Raw genomic sequence first — 20840 nt, 5'->3', positions numbered from 1 at the left:
GGTGCCCCAAACTGAAAAATCGCAGAAGCATCATCTCCCAAACTTAAGTCAACTATTGGAAAGTATCGTGCCGGCCTCCAGCAAAGCTTTTAAAATGCAATTGAAAGCAATTCAAGTTTGAGGCCAGCCTGGTCTACAGAGCTAGTTCCAGGACAGCCAGGGCTGTCACACAGAGAAACCCTGTCAAAGCCCTCCCCGATCATATTTATGCTGGTTGTGATACTGCATGCTTTTAGTCCCAGCACTTGGGAGGCAGAAGCAGGCAGATCTCTGAGTTCGAGGCCAGCCTAGTTTACATAGAGAGTTCCAGCATTGCCAGGGCTACATACGTAGGTGATGCTGTCTCAAAAGTGAATTAATTAGTAACTAAAAATAAGTTAATCACGTTTGTGATGTATGTGCCTTGTCATGAAAGTGGAGGTCAGAGGGCAACGTGTGGGAGTTGGTTTTATCTGTGTTTAGGGATCGATCTTAGGTCTTAGGCCTGAGCTAGCTAGTTCACTGGCCTAGCAACAGATACCAGTGAAGAGAAGGGACAAAGGTCAGTGTTAGTTCATGACTTGGGTTTCATTGGCAATTTCTTTTGATTGCTGGCATCTGGTGTGATACTTTCCAATAGTTGACTTAAGTTTGGGAGACACTTCTGCGATTTTTAGGTTTTGGGTACCTGGCATCAGCCCTGCCCATCTTGCCTCTCTAGTGTTTCTGAAAAGATTAAGGGGCTTGGGGCACTTCAAGCTTCCCAACAGGGTCCATCTGCTGACCTCTGGTTCAACTTCCAAGAACCATAGCCAATAAATACCTTTTCGGGAAGCAAAACAAGAGGCTTCTCCTCATGGGCCTGCTCGCTTGGACCTTATCAACATCCCTAGTCCGTGGCTTCACCGAGCCCAGTTCTGCTGTGGTTGTGTCTGACCCAGACAAAACAGTAATCCTGCAGGCGTCGGGGAGATGGCTCAGTGGATAAGATGGCTGCTCTTCCTAAGGATCCTGGTTCAATTCCCAGTACCCATCTTCAGGGAGATCACAGGATGTCTGGCACTTCTAGTCTCTGACAGGCACATATCCACATAGCTATATGTAATTAAAACTAAAACAGAAGTCTCCAGAAAATGGCTTCTGTGCCTGTGTTCTTACAGAAATTTATTTATTTTATTTTATTTAAATATTTATTTATTTATTTTATGTATATGCGTACACTGTCTCTGTCTCAGACACACCAGAAGAGGGCATCAGATCCCATTACAGATGGTTGTGAGGGGTTGGGGATTTAGTTCAGTGGTAGAGCACTTACCTAGGAAGCGCAAGGCCCTGGGTTCGGTCCCCAGCTCCGGAAAAAAAGAACCAAAAAAAAAAAAAAGAGGAATCCTTTGTGTTGAGGGTGATGATTGCTAGCCCTACCTTTAGCTGCCCTCTCCAAAATGTGATGAAATGCCGCAGAACCCCCTGAAGTTCCCAAAACCAGCCAGCGGTGCAGGCAGGGAGACTCACTGGCGTTTATCTTACCTGGGAGCTGTAAAGGCAGATTGCAAAGGTATGGTGGATTGGCGCTGGGGAGGGAGAAGGTGAGCTGAGACACTGAGTCAAGTGGCCACAAGCGATAGAAAGGGCTTGTGTGCTTGAGGGCAGACAGGTTCCCTATGGGGGAGCGCTACGGGAACCCCTGCGGGGAGGTCTTTAAGGTGGAGGTTTCCACCCTTTCAAGGGGCTCTATCTATAGCAAGGCCCCTAGGGGAGGCTGTAGATGAGCTGCAGCAGAGAGCAACCTTCCAGAAGCCTCTTACTGGGTTTTGCTTTTAAACATAGGGATAAGGTTCCATTAAAGAGGTTTTAAATATAATTTTGGCATTACATTTATCTGCAAATTCACACATGGGCTCCACGGCACCTGTCTGAAGGTCAGAGGACACCTTGTGGAAATCAGTTCTTTCCTTCCACTATTTGGGTCCTGGAGCTCTAACACAGGCATAACAGCAAGCACCACACACATGCTGAGCCATCTCACTGTCCCCTAATATATGGAGGATATAAGACAGAATACATGCATGCACACGTGTGTGTGTGTGTGTGTGTGTCCGTGTGTGTGTGCGTTTGTGCTTGTGCGTGCATGCACACACACACACACACATACACACACACACACACACACACACACGCATGATGCATGCATGTCTTTATATCATGTGTTTGTCTGGCGCTCTGGAGGCCAGAAGAGAGCATCAGATCTCCAGGGACTGCAGTTATATGTACTTACAAGCCACACAGAGCTGTCTCTCTAAGCCCCCACCCCCAAGATATATTTTTATAATTATTTATTGAATTTATTTTATTTAATGTGTGAGCACTTTACTGCATGTACACTCACATGCCAGAAGAGGGCATAAGATGGCCTTATAGATGGTTGGGAGCCACCATGTGGTTGCTGGGACTTGAACTCAGGACCTTTGGAAGAGCAGCCAGTGCTTTTAACTTCTGAACCATCTCTCCAACACACACTCACACACACACACACACACACACACACACACACACACACACACACAAAAGATATTTACTACAAACTTTAAGCACAAGAGTTAAGAGAGAGGGGGTTGGGGATTTAGCTCAGTGGTAGAGTGCTTGCCTAGGAAGCGCAAGGCCCTGGGTTCGGTCCCCAGCTCTGGAAAAAAAAGAACCAAAAAAAAAAAAAAAAAAAGAGTTAAGAGAGAGGAGCTCAGAAGCGAAGCAAGACATACCCTAGTATTGGAGTGAACTTCTCAAAGAATTACTTTGTTGCCGTTTGAGATAGTGTCTCAGATAGCATTGGCTGACCCCCAACTCACTGTGTCTTTGAGGATAGTCTTGAACTCCTAATCTTGGTGTCTGCACTTCTCTTTTTATTTCCAAAGAGCGTTCCTTTATGTAGCCCAAGCATGACCTCAAACTTCCTCATTCTCTTGCCTCTGCCTCCTGAATGCTGGGATTACTGGCGCCTGCAGCTCAGTGCTTCTTGATCAGCAGTTCGCTTCCCTTCTCTAATTCCCAGGAGCTCTCAGTGCTAGGGCAGAGGGATGCTAAAGGGGCATTTCACAGTCAGCATGGCTCCTGCACCCATTGTCTCCTGGAATTCTACCAATCTGCGCTCAGCTCCATTCTCTGCAGCCCAGCCACTGCTCTGCACCATCCAGTGTTCTCGATCGAGTGTTTTCTTTAGAATGTTTTAGAATATTTTATGTGTATTGCTGTTTTGACTGCATGTGAGGGGCTTGGATCTCCTGGAACAGGAGTTACAGATGGTTGTGAGCTGCCATGTGGGTGCTGGGAATTAAACTCAGGTACTCGAGAAGAGCAGTCAGTGCTCTTAACCGCTGAGCCGTCCCTCCAGCCCTGTCAGTTTTGGTTCCCCCCCTGACCCCCACCCCAGCTGGGGACCGAACCCAGGGCCTTGCGCTTGCTAGGCAAGCCCTCTACCACTGAGCTAAATCCCCAACCCCCAGTTTTGGTTTTATTAATTAATTTTTTAAATCTTCTAGTGGGGGGAGCTTTGTTTAGGCTTTTTTTTTACCCACCCCTGCCCCTTGTACAGTGCTAAGCGAGAAAGCCTAGCAGGAGTTCTACCTCTGCCCTCCATGCTAAGACGTCTGTCTTTACTGTTGCTTTTTGCTTTGTTCTATTTTTATTTTGTGAGTGTTTTGCTTACATGTGTGTATATGCGGGACTTACATGCCTGGGGAAGCTAGAAAGGCGTATCACGTCAGCAGAAACTGGATTTACAGAGGGTTGTCAGCTGCCTTGTGGGTATTGAGAACTGAACTTCGGCCCTCTGTGCGAGAACAGTAAGTGCCATTAACACCCGAACCATTCCTCTGTCCTGGAACTCACTCTGTAGACCAGGCTGGCTTCGAACTTAGAGATCTACCTGCCTCTGCCTCCCAAGGGCTGGGATTGTTTGTTTGTTTGTCTGTCTGTCTGTCTGTCTGTCTGTCTGTCTGTCTGCTTGTTTGTTTTGAGGCAGGGTCTCAGAACCAGAACCACTCCCACCCACAGCCCTGGTTGACCTTGAACTCAATATGGAGTCAAGGATGACCTTGAACTTCTGATGTTTCCTCTACCTTCCAAGTGCTGGGATTAGAGATGTGGACCCACCACCAGCAATAAAACACAGGGCTTCATGCTTGGCAAGCGCACCATCAACTGAGCTATGCTAATGGGGTCCTGAGGGTTTAGCCAATAAGCTTCCCTCCCCAGACATTCCTCCCTGCTAAAGGTGTTTAGTTTCCGCCCTGAGAAACTGGTACACTATGCATCGATTTCCATGATGAACAACCAATAAACAGTCTGGAACCCAGGTCTGTTTCTTTCATCTACCACTGCCATGGGGAGCATGGTGCAGGCCTCCACTACAGAGCCAGCCACTGCTTAATTCTCCCATAGCAGGCCTCTCTGCGCTCCCAGACAAGCTAAGGACGCTCATCAGTGAGCTAAGCTAGAGGCCCCTCCCCAGCCGCCCCCCCCCCCCAGGGCCTGTGAACCCCTGACACACCATTTCTCCAGCAGTGCAGTTCTCCAGCAGTGACTGGGGGCCTGGAAGCCAGGAAATAACAGCTTCTGCTTTCTCAAGTCTCAGACTGTACTTTCCCATCCTCCCCCTCCTTCACCCCCACCCCCATTCCCATCCCCACCCCCACCCCCGGAGCAGTGTCTGCGCACTTCCTTGAAGCCCAGCACCCGCCTGGTGTTGCGGGATAAACACAGTCAAGCTCCCCGAGTTTAGCCTCCTGATTGGCCAGGCAGAACGCAGATTGACTGTAGTCCCGTCTCTGATCTATTTTGGGATGACCCAGCCTTCTTACTGATTGCTCACAGTCAAGGAACACGCTGATACTGGGACCTAAATCAGTGTGTTCACGCTATCAGTAAGATGGCTGGCTCGTCCACTTGAACTGCTGTGAACTCTCTATTACAAGAATGCTTTAAAAAAAAAGATTTATTTTATTTTATATGTATGAGCGTTTTGATCCCGTGTACGTATGTCTATGTGTGTACCATGCGGATACCTGGTGCCTGAGGTCAGAAGAGGACATCACATTCCCTGGAACTGGAGTTATGGATGAGTGGTCATGAACCAACACCTGGGTGCTGGGAACTGAATCCAGGGTGCAAGAAAAGTGCTTTTTAAAAAATGACTTACTTATTTTTATTTTATGCGCATTGGTATTTTGCCTGTGCGTGTATATCTGCTTGAGGGTGTCAGGTCCCCTGGAACTGGAATTACGAACAGTTGTGAGCTGCCATGTGGGTGCTGGGAATTGAACTCAGGACCTCTGGAAGAGCAACCAGTGCTCTTAACCACTGAGCCATCTCTCAAACCCTATGCATGACTGCTTGCAGAGGCCAGAAGAGGGTGTCAGAACCGGGAGCTGTCTGATATGGATGCTGGGAAGCAAACTCCAGTCCTTTGGGAGGGCAGCAAGTGCTCTCTACCAGCAGAGCAAGATCCCCAGTCTCCCGCTTATTGCTTTTCATTAAGGGGAATCATTTATTCCTTGAGTTGCCTTAAAGTCTCTCTATTGACTTTCTTAGAAATTGCATCATGAAGCTGGTCATCTGGGTGGATTCTCATTTCTCCCTGGAGTGTTGTTCTAGTCTTACCTTTGGGACTAAGGCTTGGTATCTGGGAAACCTTATCCTAACAACAAGCAGTGTGTCCTGGGCTGTTCTCAGTCCTCTTCCTGCAGAATGCATATCTGTATATGACACTGCAGGGTGAAGCACACAAACTTCTGTCTCTTATCGGAACCTCTGGAAGCAGACAATTAATATGTTTAGAAAAGGACTTCTTTTGTAGAGGAATTTCTAATTTTTTTTTTTCAGGACAGGGTTTCTTTGTGTAGCCCTGGCTGTCCTGGAACTTGCTCTGTAGACCAAGCTGGCCTCCAATTTCCAGAGATCCACCTGCCTCTGCCTTTCAAATGCTGGGACTAAAGGCGTGGGACACCACCACCCTGCCTTGGATCCTCTAATCTAGAAATCACTAACAGATGGTGTTTTCCTGGCTTACTTGGCACTGTTTACTGATGTGTATACATACTTTACACAAAAGTAATGCTTGCTGCTTTAAAGATATACTTAATTATTTTATATATATGAGTACACTGTAGCTGCCTTCACACACCAGAAGAGGGCATTGGATTCTATTACAGATGGTTGTGAGCCACCATGTGGTTGCTGGGAATTGAACTCAGGACCTCTGGAAGAGCAGTCAGTGCTCTTAACCACTGAGACGTCTCTCCAGCCCCTGCTTACTGCCTTAGAAAAAAAAAAAAAGCAAATAGACCCAACAACGTGTTGTCTAGTTTATTGGTTATGACCGTATCAGCAGTAGCTTCATCCTTACAAGTTTTGTTCTTTTTTTGTTTTGTTTTGTTTTGGTTTGGTTTCCGAGACAGGGTTTCTCTGTGTAGCCCTGGCTGTCCTGGAACTCTCTTTGTAGACCAGGCTGGCCTCAAACTCAGAGATCCTCCTGCTTCTGCCTCCTGAATGCTGGAAGGACCTCATGGGCCACCACTGCCCAGCTTCTACAAGAATTTTTTTTTAAGAACTTTATATTGAAGTATACCAAAGACCTAGAAAAGTATGCTTTTAAATGTTTTTTTCATTTATTATCTCTGTGTGGAGGGGGCCATCTGAGTGCCAGGTCACATGTGTGGTGGTCAGAAGACAACTTTGTGGTACTGGTTCTCTCCTACCTTTAAGTGGGTTTGGGGTATTGAATTCAGGATTGTGAGGCTTCTAGAGGCTTCTAGAGGAGTGCTCTTACCCACTGAGCCGTCCTGCTGGCCCCAGAGTTTGGGTTTTTTGTTTTTTGTTTTTTTATGTGCTTATTGGAGACCAAGCTGGGCCTTGCACATCTAGGCAAGTGCTGCACTGTCATTCCTTCTGTGGCCCTTTACATTTTGTTGTTGTTGCTGTTGTTGTTGTTATTGTTATTGTTTTGAGATAGGATATCATATAGTCAAGGCTGGCCTCAAACTCACTGGGCAGCCAAGGATGGCCTTGAACCCCTGATCCTCCTATCTCTGGTGTCTCTATATGGACTACACAGGAGTTTCAGGCCATCCTGAGTTAGGTTGAAAGACCAAGAAAGGGAGAGAGGGACAGATGGAAGAAAAGAAGAAGGGAGTCAGAGAGGAAGGGAGGGAGGGAGGGAGGGAGGGAGGGAGAAAGAACTGGTCGGGAGCTTTAGCTCTCCTGCCTCAGGCTCTCAAATAATTGGAACTTTTAGGACAAAAACACTAGCTCCAGTCACTCTGACAGGCTGTGTTCACGTGGCCGTCTTTGTTGGGACATGAGGGCTGGGATGGTGAGCGAATATCTTGGCCATCTTTGGGGTTGGGACATGAGGGTTGGGACGGTGAGCGGTGTCTTGGTGACTAAGCATTCCTGGCCGTGGTGCTGCTCTGCTCTTCACCCACAGCACTAGGAGGAAGCAAAATGGACTGTGGATAACAAGAGAGAACCCATCTGATTCCTACAAAGCAGTAGGTTGATAGCGCATGCAAAAGCCGGATGGACTGCATGCCTTGCCTTCAGACAAGATGGGAAGGAAAGGCTGACACCCAAAGGCTGTCCTCTGATCTCCACAGGTCACATGTGCACTGTGACACAAGCATCTGTAGAACCGTGTGAGCAAGTGCACGAGTGTGCACACACACAAAAACACACACATTTTGTAGCCCCCCGTCTCTCTCTCTGTCTCTCTCTGTCTCTCTCTCTCTCTCTCTCTCTCTCTCTCTCTGTCTCTCTCTCTCTCTCTCTCACACACACACACACACACACATTTTGTAGCCTCTCTACCTTTGAAACAGTATCTTGTCTGTGACTTGTCCTGCCTCAGCCCTGGGCTTCTGTAGGTACAGAGGTAAGCAAGCACCACGAAGAGAAGGAGGCAGGTGCCAAGTGAAAGTGCCAGGCTTCCCTGTAGGCTAGAGTCAATGGGCTTTAGCAAAAGTGACTTCTAAATACCTCTTACCAGATGATAGGTGTGTACCACCACTACGCACACTGTCCCCACCCCTGTCTTTCACCCGTCCTTCTTTCCTAACCTCCTCTTCCTTTTAAACCCCAGCCCTCTGCAGGAACGGGAAACACTCTTAACTCCTGAGACATCTCTCCAGCATTTCTTTGTATTTAATTTTACTTGCCTTTGTTTTTAATTTTGTTCGTGTGGAGATGGGATCTTGTTCTGTAGCCCAGGGTGGCCTCAAACTCTAGATGCCTTCAGTATACTGGAATTACAGCCTCACGATGCCTTAGTGAATATCTGTCTGTCTGTCTGTCTATCTACCTACCTATCTGTGAGGTGCTGGGGCTCAAACCTAGACCTTTGCACACGTACTAAGCCAGTGCTTTACCACTGAGTTAAAACACAAGTCTTTGTTTTTGTTTCTTGAGTACAGGGTTGGACTATGAACCCCAGGCTGTCCCTGTATTCACTATGTAGCCCAGGCTGGCCGAGAGCTCGTTAGGCCCTGAGTTATGTTTATTAAAGAGACTTTGTGGGCTGGAGAGGTGGCTCCATGGTTAAGAGCACTGACTGTTCTTCCAGAGGTCCTGAGTTCAATTCCCAGCATCCACATGGTGGCTCACAACCATCTGTAATGGGAATACGATGCCCTCTTCTGGTGTGTCTGAGGACAGCTACAGTGTACTCATATGCAATAAATAAATAAGTCTTTTTTTAAAAAAAAAAAAGAGAGAGATTTTGTGACAGAGTCTCTTGTATCAAATTTGGTGCATAGCTGAGGATGACCTTGAACTCTGGCTTCTACTTCCTGGGTGCTGGGATTGCAGGCAGGCACCACCACGCCCAGCTAGGTTTTGGTGACTTCTGAATTCCGTTGTTCAAAGGGTTTCTAATTTTTTCACTAAATGAGGTCAGAGGGTGGCTCCATAGATCACAGAATCTACGGGTTCCTTGCTATACAAGATCACAAGAGAGTCTTTTTTACTCGTTTTTACTGCTAACAAGGTAATAACCTTGTTTGCTAGAGCCATGGAGAACAATCTACAGCAGCCACGACAAAGATAAGGTTACATTCAAAGGTCGCACTTCCCTTCATTCCGTGCATGGATTTTGTTGCTTTACCATTCTTACTTCAAATATCTCTACAAAAAACTGAATATTTTCTTCACACGAGCTATCTACACTATACCATCCCCCACTCCACGTAGCTCTGGCTATCCTGGACTGCTCTGTAGACCAGATTGTAATGTTTTGTTAACTGTGCTGAAAATGTCAGCTTCTAGCGAGGGAGAGTTTTCAGCCACACTCCTGGATGCCATGCCCCTTTTTCTTCCCATGATCCTTTCTTTTCCCAGTCTTCCCAGCCTGCCTCACTCCCTTCCACCTCCCGAGTTCTGAGACTAAGACACACTGCCACACCTGATTCGGAAGTCTCTTGTTTATCATTATCTTTTATAAGATTCATTCAGATTATCTGGTTTGGTCATTCTGTTCTTTGCTGTCCTCCCTATGTGAGCAATAAGTCACCACAGATCTTTTTTTTTTCACAGTTGAATGATCATTTGGACAGTTCCATTCTGGAGGTGGCACAAGCTATCAATCTTCAGTGTAGGGATTGACAGAGCCCAGTAGCTTGGCCATCATTTCCAGTGTCAGGGTGTCTGTGAGCTCAGAGTTAGGCATATTTCCAGGGCAGTGGTTGAGTCCAATGAGTCACTAAGGAAGACTTGAAGGAAACAGAACATGTGGAGAAGGAAGTACAGGCTGTGTTCTTTTTTTTTTTTCCGGGGCTGGGGATCGAACCCAGGACCTTGCGCTTCCTAGGCAAGCGCTCTACAGGCTGTGTTCTTAACCACAAGTCAAAGTCTGTCACCCATGTAGCAATTCACAGCAAATTAATTACTCAATAAGCATTCACTCTTCCCTCCTGTTCTGGGGAGCTAACCCCAGTCTTCATGAAAGTCAGGCAAATACTCTTCTTTGGTAATTGTTAGAATACTTAATGTATCAGTGTTTCTTCCTCTTCTTTTGCTTCCAAGATTTTATTTAATTTTACTTTATGCATTTAGATACCTTACCTGCATAGATATGCGTGCACCATCAGAGGCCAGAAGAGGGCATTCGATGCTTTGGGCTGCTGTTGTAGACAGACAGTTGTCAGCCACTGTGTCCGGGCTGGGAATTGAACCTGAGGACGCTGTGCTCTTAGTAAGCCATTTCTACAACCCCTTGTTTCTGTTTTTTTAGAAGTTTCTGGAATTTTTTTTTCTTTTCTTTCTTTTTTTTTTTTTTTGGTTCTTTTTTTCGGAGCTGGGGACCGAACCCAGGGGCCTTGCGCTTCCTAGGCAAGCGCTCTACCACTGAGCTAAATCCCCAACCCCGGGACTTGCTTTCAAGACCAGTCTGGACTGGAACTCTCGGAGATCGGCCTGCCTCTCTGCCTCTGCTGGGATTAAAGACTTTCCACCCGAAGTCAGTTTGAGAAGTCAGTTTTTTGTTTTGTTTGTTTGAGATGGGATCTCATTCTGTAGGCCAGGCTGGCACAGTAATCCTCCTGCCTCTGCTTCCTCCCAAGTGCCAGGATTCCAGGCACGTAGTACCATCGCTCCCAGCCTTCTCAAGTATTTTCTATCTGCAGTTGGTTGGTTGGTTCTTCGGTGAAGAGGCCAAGGCCGCAAAGAGCTGGCTGTCACTTCCCTGAATGCATGCACCACACCATGTAGTCTGACGACACACGTCCTGTGTTCACACCTCATCTTGCCCAGACATGACAGTTCTGTTTGGACCAAGCTCCAAGATCATTTCTACAGGAACTTAGAGAAATTCCTCTAAGCTCTTGGCTCCTTCCCTCTTTCCCTCCCACATTCCCTCTCCCGTCCTTCTCTCACATCCTCCTCCCTTCCTTCCTTCTTTCCTTTTTCCCTCCTTCCCTCCTTCCTACACTTGGGTTTGAACTTAGGGCCTTACACATGCTAGGCAAATGCTCTACCAATGACCTACATCTCCCCACCTCTCGCCACCCTTTCTTCTTCCTGCCAGGAAGACCTCCCCAGCCTACCTCACACCAGGTCCTCTGGAAGAGCAGCCCGTGCTCTTAATTGCGGAACCATCCTTCTCTCCTTCTCTCTCTTTCCTCCTCTTTCTAATAGGATCCCACATAGCTCTCCTGTGCTGGCTTCAAGCTCACTAAGTAGCCAAGGACTCTTATGCTTCCCCCTCCTGGGTTCATGTCACTATGCCTGGATTATATGGTGCAGGAGATTGAACTCGGGATTTTGTGTGTGCTGAGCAATTACTCTCCCAACTGAGCCATAGCCCCCGCCCCATAGTTCTTTACTTTTGCGGCCATATAGCATTCTGGTGCATAGAAGGAGCACCGCACTTTGCTCGGCTGTTCCTCTGTTGCTGGGTAATTGGTAGAAGCTGCCTGACTATTGTGAGTAATACAGCCATAAATTGTTCGTGTCTAAGTTTTCACTCTGTCAAAGAACCAAGGTAGGGACTGAGGAAGACTCAGCAGTTAAGATCACTTACTGTTGTGGCAGACCTGGGTTCTACTCCCAGCACCCACATGGCAGCTCACAGCCATCTGTAACTCTAGTTTCAGGGGATCTGACGCCCTCTTCTGGCCTCCTTGGGTACTGAGCATACACGTGGTGTCCATGTAGATATCCATTGTTCCATTTTACCAATGAAGACTTGGGAGCCAGATATGGGGTGTATGTAAGCCTGCTAGCTCAGAGAGGCAGAGAACGCATCCATCTGACCTTCCCCCTCAGCTGACTTCCCAGAACAAATCCCCTCTCGTTGGCACAAAAAACTATCCTTCAAACTGAATGTCCCTCCCTTCTACTTCCTGTGTGTCTTTCTATCCATACTCCTGACTCCTCCTTACCCTGCATATTTTTTTTTCTTAATCTCACATTCACTTCCTGTCAACTGGTTGCCTGCTCAGCTTCTTCCCCTATGGGTGACTTTATTTAATCCTGTCTACAGTATCCAAGCAGAGAGCTCTTGCATTAAAGGTGTGTCCTAAGCTGAACCACACTACAACTAAAAACAGATTTTCCCAGGAAATAACCCAGTGAGATCAAATACCCTGCCACACTCAGATACTTTTTTAAAAAAGTAAAAAATAATAAAAAAAACATTATAGCAATGTTGTTTTAATATCTTTTTCTTTTAAATGAATGGGGCAGGATTTCATGAAGCCTAGGAAAGCCTTGACTTCTGAACCTCCGCTTTTATCTCCTCAGTTCTGGGATTATAGTCCTGAGCCACCAGGTCCTGTTTCTGTGATCTCTGCTGATCAAACCCCAGGCTTCGAGCCTGTTGAGCAAATATTTCACCCACAGGGCCACATCCTTAGCTCCGTGGCTTAAACTTCTCAACAACCTGTTTTCATTCCTAAGACGCCGCATTCTGTTAAAGGAGTGGCAGCCTGGGTAGAGGAGGCTGGCTGTGTAAACAGAGAGGGGCTACCCAAGGGAGAACAGAGAACAAAAAGCAGACCGAGCATTCCCAAGTGGACGGAGTGGAACTGTGGAAAGAGATTAGTTAACACTGGGTTATGTGAGGTTACTCTCCACTCCCACCCTTAGGAATCAAACTCAAAGCCTTCTACATGCAAACTCTCTATGGCACTTCCTGCACACTGCCTCAAAGGTCACGTGTGTGTGTGTGTGTGTGTGTGTGTGTGTGTGTGTGTGTGTGTGTGTGTGTGTGTGGTGTGTTTATAAGGATGAAGACAGGTGGGCTTCATTATGATTCAGACTGAAACAGAGCTGTTTAGGAAATAAGGCTATTATCTCATTTTTTTTCTGGCTTTTTAATTTTCCAGGCAAACAGTTGAGTTTTATTTGGTAAGTGAAAGCTTTAGACAGGTTCTCCTGCAATTTCTCATGGGGGTGGGGTAGGGCGGGGTGTGAGTGCCTGTTGGGGTTTATGCCTGTGGCGGGAGGTCAACTTAAGTGTCTTAAATTGCTTTCTACCTTATTTTTTCTTTTTTCGTGTGTGTGTGTGTGTGTGTGTGTGTGTGTGTGTACAAAGCTTGTGGGAGTCATCTCTCCTTCCAACTCAGGTCCTAGGGCTTGGGAGCAAGAGCCTTTACCTCCTGAGCCATCTCCTCTTTACGGAATCTGGGGCTTGTGGGTTTGGCTCGCTGGACCAACTCCTTTCCCTGAGAGTTGCAGGCATTGGCCACAGCGCCAACTTTTGACATGGGTACCAAAGACCAAATCCAGGTCCTCACGGTTGACTGGCAAGGACCTCATCAACAGCTGTCTCCACCATCCCAACCTCCTGTCATTTTTACTGAGCAATCTGAGCACTTGATCTGAGGGTTGGAGGTGGGGGAGGAGTTTACAAGTAGAACTATTAGGTCACGTGATGACTCTATATGCATCACCTTTGGAAGGACAACACACAATTTTCCACAATGGTGGAACAAAAGCTTTTACACTCTTGCCAGAAATGGAGGAGGATTCCAATTTCTGCATAGCCTCATGACCCTTAGGGTCACTTACTCGGATTCTGTGTTTTCCCTTCTATCCTCTTAGTACAAATGGACTAGTACCTCATCATAATAGCATGCATATGTTTACATGCCCACACAGATGAACATGTTTATGCTGTAGGTGTATACTTGATCATATGTACATATATACATACATACACACACACATATATATACATATGAATATATACATATATATATATGGCCAGATGACCTCAAGTATCATTCCCCCCAGCTCTAGCTACTTTGGTTTTTAAGACAGAGCCTTTCATTGGCCTGCTTGCTGTTCTCTGGCTAGTAGTGAGCCAGGAATCCTCCTGTCCCACACCCCCACACCCCCTCTAGGATAATGTTTTTCTGGTTTTGTTTTGCTTTGTTACTATTGGCTTTGGTTATTTTGAGACAAGTTCCTCTGTATATCCTTGGCTGTACTGGAACTCAATCTGTAGACCAGGCTGGCCTTGAACTCACAACCAGCCAGCCACCTGTGTCTGCCTCCTGCGTGCCGGATTAAAGGCATGCATCAGCCGGTTACATAGGTTCTAAGGCTCAAACTGGGGTCGTCATGCTTGTGTGGTAACCAGTTTTCTGATTGAGCCGTCTTCCTAGCCCCTCAAAGAGAGTAGTAGTTTTAATTTGCATGTTATATGCCTGTTGAAAAGATGTGTGTTTAGATCCTTTGCTTTGCTTCCCCCCCCCACCCCCCCAGTGCTGAGAATTGAACCTGGGGCCTCACATATATCAAGCAAATGGTTTTCCACTGAGCTGGAGCCCTGGGCCCCGATGTCTATGTTCAGTTGGTTGTTTGCTGGGGTATTTCCTATGTTCCAGACACTTAGTCTACACATGAAGTGTGAATGCATGAGTTGCCAACATGGAGAAAAGTCAAGAGAATGTTGTTTTTTCTTTAGCTTCCTTGTTCTCTTATGAAAACAGATCTGGGCTCGAGTTCCCACACCGACTCTCTAAGGGCACCTTTAGTAGAGGCTCGGCTTTGTCTCTTGATCCTTCACAGCACCTACTTGGCTCCAGTCCCACCTGACTGCAGAGTGCCTTGGGTCTTGCACTTCCCAACTGAAGCGACATTGTTACTTTTCTTATTATTTGAGATAGATTGATGGGCAGTCCTCCAACTCTATCAGCTTCTCCCATCCTCATTAGGAAACACACATTTCTATTAAAAGCCACCCCCGCCACACACACACACATTCATCTAAAGAACATAAAAAGAAAGAACCAGTTGCGCTTTGGGGCCAGGTGTTCAGGGTGTGTGCAGAGAAGTAAAATTGCTCAGGCCCTTGACTTGTCTAAATGACTGGGGTGGTTCCTCTCTTTATGAGCAAATTATACTGGTATGAGTTTCTAGAACTCCTTTTTTAAAAACATTTTATTTATTTATTTTGTTGTATGAGCTTTTTTTTTTTTTTTTTTGATCTGTGCTTACCTCTTCGTACCACATGCATGCAATTCTTGCAGCGGCCAGAAGAGGGCGTTTGATTATTCCCCCCCCCCCCCCCCCCCTGGAACTGGAGATAATCTGTTAGGCACAGAGTTGCAAATTGAACCCTGGAACTTCGGAAAGGGCAGCCACATGCTTTTAAATGCTGAGCCATCTCTCCGGCCCTGAGTTTCTAGAACTCTTAACGCTGGAGAAACTGCTCTCTTCTTAACACTGCCCTACCCTCCTGTGTCACTTGGTAGAAGTACATAAATTGGACTTGAGATGAATACAAAGAAAGGGCAGGTAGAACAGGCCTGACAGTAACACTTGGCAGTTGTGCTGGCTTCCACTAACAACTTAGCTGTTCCCCATCCTTTCTGGCCCTTGGTATCTCTGCTAATTACCTTGAGAATGGGGGATCATGATTCTCACCTGTCTTGCATGGTCGTCTTGTTACATAGTAACTGGAGCTGGCCACATGTAGCTCAGGCTGGCCTTCTCTCATCAGCCTTCCAGCTGCTGAGATTCCAGGTGTGTGCCAAAAGAAACCCGTTTCCTGAGGGTGATGGAAAGGAGGTGGAGTTTCTTTTCCAGGGATAGTCTGAGTTGGCATAAGACATCCTGACTGGGGCACCAGCTGTTCTTCTGCCATCGTATGGTGCTTGAGGTCACCATACCGTCTAAGTACTGTGGTTCTTTCTGGATGCAGTAGCCTCTGCTTTGCCACAGCATCTTAAAGTGAAGGCCTGGGGCTCTGCCAGTGGAGTGTGGGACTCTCTTCCAGGCACATAGTTGTGGTTTTTTTTTTTAAAGATTTATTCATTTTATTTATATGAATACACTATAGCTGTCTTCAGACACACCAGAACAAGGTATTGGATCCCATTACAGATGGTTGCGAGCCACCATGTGGTTGCAGGGAATTGAACTCAGGACCTCTGGAAGAGCAGTCAGTGCTCTTAACCACTGAGCCATCTCTCCAGCCCCCAGGCACACAGTTCTTACTCAGACCTTTCAGCAATCTTCCCTAGTGCCACCATCTGGTCCCTAAACCTCTTGCCTAGTATGTCTTTGGACTTCTGACCCAGAAGAGATCAACTGGCCCACCGAGAAGCTGAGAAACCCAAAACCCTGGACCCAGCTCTGGGTCCAACCATGGGCTTCACTGGTTTCCTAGGAAGAACCACAGCAACTGTCAGCCTCGGGGAGGCAGGGGCTAGGGCGCAGGGGCGGTGTCTCTGCATCGGCTTCTCCAGTCACCTCTGGGCACCTCATCATTTCCAGGAAGGTGCAGGAGGCCCCTTGGCCCCAGCTTAGGATGGCCTTGTCCCCAGCCTGCTGCTTGAAGGTTAAGGTCGTGATTAGGAAAGGAGTGTAAGTGAGAACAGTCTAAGTTGACAAGATCTGGGGACATCAGGCTCCAGCAGAGAATGAAACTGGATGTGCTGGTGCATGCCTGTCACCCTAGAGGGTCAGGGACATCCCCTGCTAAACCATAGTGAATTCAAGACCAGCCTGCTGGTGTACAGTAGATTCTCTCTCTCTCTCTCTCTCTCTCTCTCTCTCTCTCTCTCTCTCTCTCTCACACACACACACACACACACACACACACACACACACACACACACCTAAAGAAAACCTGTCAGCCCTCAACTACCAATGTATTGTAAACAGCTGGACTCCTAATTAGCCAAGTTGGCCAGTTGTTGGTACCAGGCTGGGCAGTCCATGGTTCCTCTCTCTCCACAGTTCTGGAATGGTGGACTGTACCAACCCCTTGCCCATCGGCGGCCTCAGCTACATCCAGGGCCACACTGACTCCCATCTTGTGAACAAAACTGTGGGCGAATGCCTTGATGCCACGGCGCAGAGGTTCCCCAACAGAGAGGCTTTGGTTATCATCCATGAAAACATCAGGCTGAACTTTGCACAGCTCAAGGAGGAGGTGAGTACTGACCCTGAACCTTCAAAGAGCGACTGCTGGTTCCTGGATGCTGTAGTTGAGTAGAGCTGGGACCCCATCGTGGGCATTAGGAGACAGAGGCAGAAGCAATCTGCATATTTCCTGTCCCAGTACTTCCTGAAATATGTGTTTACTGTGTCCCCACGTTCACTGCACTGAATCCACCAAGGCCTGGCAATCTTTGTTCCTGGTCCCTCCCTGCTTCTCTTTACCTCACCCGTCATCCTCTTATGTTTGTACCAGGTGGACAGAGCTGCTTCTGGTCTTCTGAGTATTGGTCTCCGAAAAGGTGATCGGCTGGGTATGTGGGGACCCAACTCCTATGCGTGGGTGCTCATTCAGCTGGCCACTGCCCAAGCAGGCATCATCCTGGTAAGAAGGGGTTTACCTGGCAGGACTGGGTATGGGGAGGGGTGTCATTCAAGGGGAACCTTCTCCATAAAGAACTAAACCAGTTCTGTCTGGCTTTGGGCTTGGTGGTGCCTTCATCCCTGGCTCACCAAAGAGCCCTAGCTACACTCAGTAGGCACTCGTGCTGCCTCGCCTCTTCTGAGGGGAGTTGTGAGAGTGTGGAGCATATTCTCTCTGTTCCCCTAGGTGTCTGTGAACCCAGCCTACCAGGCCTCAGAACTGGAATATGTCCTCAGAAAGGTACCACTTGCTCCTGGCAGAGAGGGGCATTTCTTTCTTTGTTTTGTTTTTTTAAAGATATATATGAGTAGACTGTAGCTGTCTTCAGACACACCAGAAGAGGGCATGAGATCTCATTTACAGATGGTTGGGAGCCACCATGTGGTTGCTGGGATTTGAACTCAGGACCTCTGGAGGAGCAGTCGGTGCTCTTAACCACTGAGCCATCTTTCCAGCCCGGAGAGTGTCATTTCAGATGCTGTTTTATGGAGGTTAATTGGATGAGAAAGGGCCTGCTTAGTGGGTAGCATTGTGGAATGTCTTTCCTCATGCTTCGTATGTTTGGAAGGAGGTCTTAGCTCCACAGAGAGGGTCAGTCATAGGCTGGTATGGGTGTTGTGGGTGGAGTGTGTATGTCAGGGTAGTTTGTGTGTGTATGAATATATGTGTCTAGGGGTGTGTGTGTGTGTGCGTGTGTGTGTGTGTGTGTGTGTGTGTGTGTGATTATATGTGTCTAGGGGTATGCTGTATATGTTTTTAGACTGGTGTGTGTGTGTGTGTGTGTGTGTGTGTGTGTGTGATTATATGTGTCTAGGGGTATGGTGTATATGTTTTTAGACTGGTGTGTGTGTGTGTGTGTGTGTGTGTGTGTGTGATTATATGTGTCTAGGGGTATGGTGTATATGTTTTTAGACTGGTGTGTGTGTGTGTGTGTGTGTGTGTGTGCGCGCGCATTGGAGTGGGGTGCACGTGAGTGCATCGGCAGTGGTGTGTGTTGTGTTGCTATGTGGGTGTGTCAGGATAGCTATTCAGATATGTAAGAAAGAAAACAGCTGACTACTGAGGGCTTCTAAGTCTGGGGCTTCCTGCTGACCACAGGGAGGGGATGTCTTCTCTCACAGGTAGGCTGCAAAGGTATTGTGTTCCCTAAACAATTCAAGACCCAGCAGTACTACAACATCCTGAAGCAGGTCTGTCCTGAGCTAGAAAAGGCCCAGCCAGGGGCCTTGAAGAGTGAGAGGTAAGTCTTGGTTTGGTGCAATATCATGTGACATCTCAGACACTCGCCTCCTTTCCGAGGTGGAGCTGATGTCTTCCTGGGCTATCCTTTAGACATTCGTCACCGTCTTTCTGTCACCTAGGCTCCCAGACCTGACTACAGTCATCTCAGTGGATGCTCCTTTGCCGGGGACCCTGCTCCTGGATGAAGTGGTGGCAGCCGGTGGCAAGGAACAGAACCTAGCCCAGCTGCGGTACCACCAGGGGTTCTTGTCCTGTTATGACCCCATCAACATCCAGTTTACCTCGGTAGGACAACAGTCTCCAGTTCCAACCTGTACCTTGCCATGAGGCCCCTCCCAGGGATGAGGGAGATGGCAGAAAGATGAGAGCAGCCCTCTCTCCTCACTGCCGACCTGGAGCCCTCTTTCTGCCTCAGAAAATTAGCAAAATTAGCAGCTGGTGTGTTGGGGTTTCTTGTTTGGTTTTGTTTGGTTACATCTCCCACCTAGGTCCTCATAGAAAGCTCACTAATAAGGAGAGAGAGAGAGAGAGAGAGAGAGAGAGAGAGAGAGAGAGAGAGAGAGAGAGAGAGAGAGAGAGAGAGAGATCCTAAACCCAGTCAGTGGTAGAGCCCTTTGTGCCAGCTTATATGACATGTAAACGGGATGAAGAAGGTATTGTGCTCTCTTCTGGATGCTGACATGTGGCCCTGCACAGCTCATTGTGCATAAACAAAAGGAGGAAATGGATTCAGGACAACCATATCCTACTCTTCTGACTCCGCCCCCAGCGCCGCCCCCACCCACCCACCCCGGCCCAGAGTGTGGCCAAGGATGGGAAGGAAACACGGAGAAAAAGGACAAGCTGTCACTTACTTATTTTCTTAGGGGACAACTGGAAACCCCAAGGGGGCCACTCTTTCCCACCACAACATCGTAAACAACTCCAACCTGATTGGCCAGCGTCTGAAGATGCCCGCGAAGGTGAGGTTGGGATGGGCCCTGGTGAGGTTTCTATAGGCTGCGGGGGAACAGCTGGGCAAGGACTGAGACAGCTTGCCGGGCTCCCCCTGCTGGCTGGGAGAACTGTCTCCACGATAGACGCAGACTCCTGTCTCCATCTCTAGACTGCAGAGGAGTTGCGCATGGTCCTGCCCTGCCCCCTGTACCACTGCCTGGGCTCCGTGGGGGGCACAATGGTGTCTGTGGTGCATGGTGCCACCCTCCTCCTGTCTTCTCCAAGCTTCAATGGCAAGAAGGCACTGGAAGCCATCAGCAGAGAGAAGTGGGCATTGGTGCACAAGCCACCTGTGGGCTGATAAAACCCTTCAAATCCTCACTCCCGGACCCACCCTCCTTTTCTGAGATGGTTCCTTCCTTCAGCCAGGAGACCTGGGGTGGGTGGGAGTGGGTACTAGAGGACCAGGTCCCCCCGCCCCTTGAGCTTCTGTTCCCTACAATTTCGGCCCTCACTGAGAGTTCATAAGGGGTGGGAAGAAAGGGGTCCTTTCACTTCTACACCTAATTTTGTGGCCTTCCTTTGTGCAGAGGCACCCTCCTATACGGCACACCCACGATGTTTGTGGATATTCTGAATCAGCCAGACTTCTCCAGTTACGATTTCACGACCATACGTGGAGGTGAGGTTCCGTCAAAGGCAGAAAGGCTTGGGGAAGGTCGGTTTCCACAGCCCCGGTGAAGCCAGGTTTTTATAGAGGAGGTAGGAAAGACACTGTAGAAATATAGGTGGGAGGGGCAATTCTCAGGTGTCCCCTAATGCTGGGCCAATCTCAGCTTTTATGTGTTTTACCAGTGCACAGGGTCTCTCCCCTTTGCATGAGTCTAAGTGAAATGGGTCTAGCAACCCTTAGGAATTGAGACATGTGTTAGCTTCTCTCTCTCTCTCTCTCTCTCTCTCTCTCTCTCTCTCTCTCTCTCTCTCCCCCCTGTGTCCCTCTGTCTCTCCACCTTTCTCTGTCTCTCTCTCTGTGTCTGTCTCTATCTCTGTCCTTCTTTCTGTCTCTGTGTCTCTGTCTGGCTGTCTGGCTGTCTCTCTCTTCCCCCCTCTCTGTGTCTCTGTCTGCCTTTCTCTCTCTCTCTCTCTCTCTCTCTCTCTCTCTCTCTCTCTCTCTGTATCTCTGTCTCTATCTCTGCCCTTCTTTCTGTCTCTGTGTTTCTGTCTGGTTGTCTGGCTGTCTCTCTCTCCCCCCCGCCCGTGTCTCTGTCTGTCTACCTTTCTCTATCTATCTCTCTCTGTGTCTCTGTCTCTATCTCTGTCCCTCTCT

At 48.0% G+C, this 20840-nt stretch overlaps 1 protein-coding gene across 1 annotated transcript in view; it reads left to right on the top strand.

Annotated features, from left to right (window-relative positions):
• Positions 1 to 20840, top strand: part of Acsf2 (acyl-CoA synthetase family member 2) — a 42103-nt gene that overhangs the window by 9170 nt on the left and 12093 nt on the right. Inside the window, 8 exon segments of the mRNA NM_001034951.3 lie at positions 16711 to 16906; positions 17168 to 17296; positions 17522 to 17575; positions 18457 to 18575; positions 18697 to 18862; positions 19444 to 19539; positions 19683 to 19840; positions 20104 to 20195. Coding sequence (NP_001030123.1) covers positions 16711 to 16906; positions 17168 to 17296; positions 17522 to 17575; positions 18457 to 18575; positions 18697 to 18862; positions 19444 to 19539; positions 19683 to 19840; positions 20104 to 20195 — 1010 coding nt within the window.

Source organism: Rattus norvegicus, chromosome 10 (genome assembly GCF_021556685.1).
Source record: "Rattus norvegicus strain SHRSP/BbbUtx chromosome 10, alternate assembly SHRSP_T2T, whole genome shotgun sequence".
Taxonomy (NCBI): domain Eukaryota; kingdom Metazoa; phylum Chordata; class Mammalia; order Rodentia; family Muridae; genus Rattus; species Rattus norvegicus.
The sequence above is the reverse complement of the archived record's forward strand: the minus strand, read 5'-3'. Positions and strand labels throughout refer to the sequence as shown.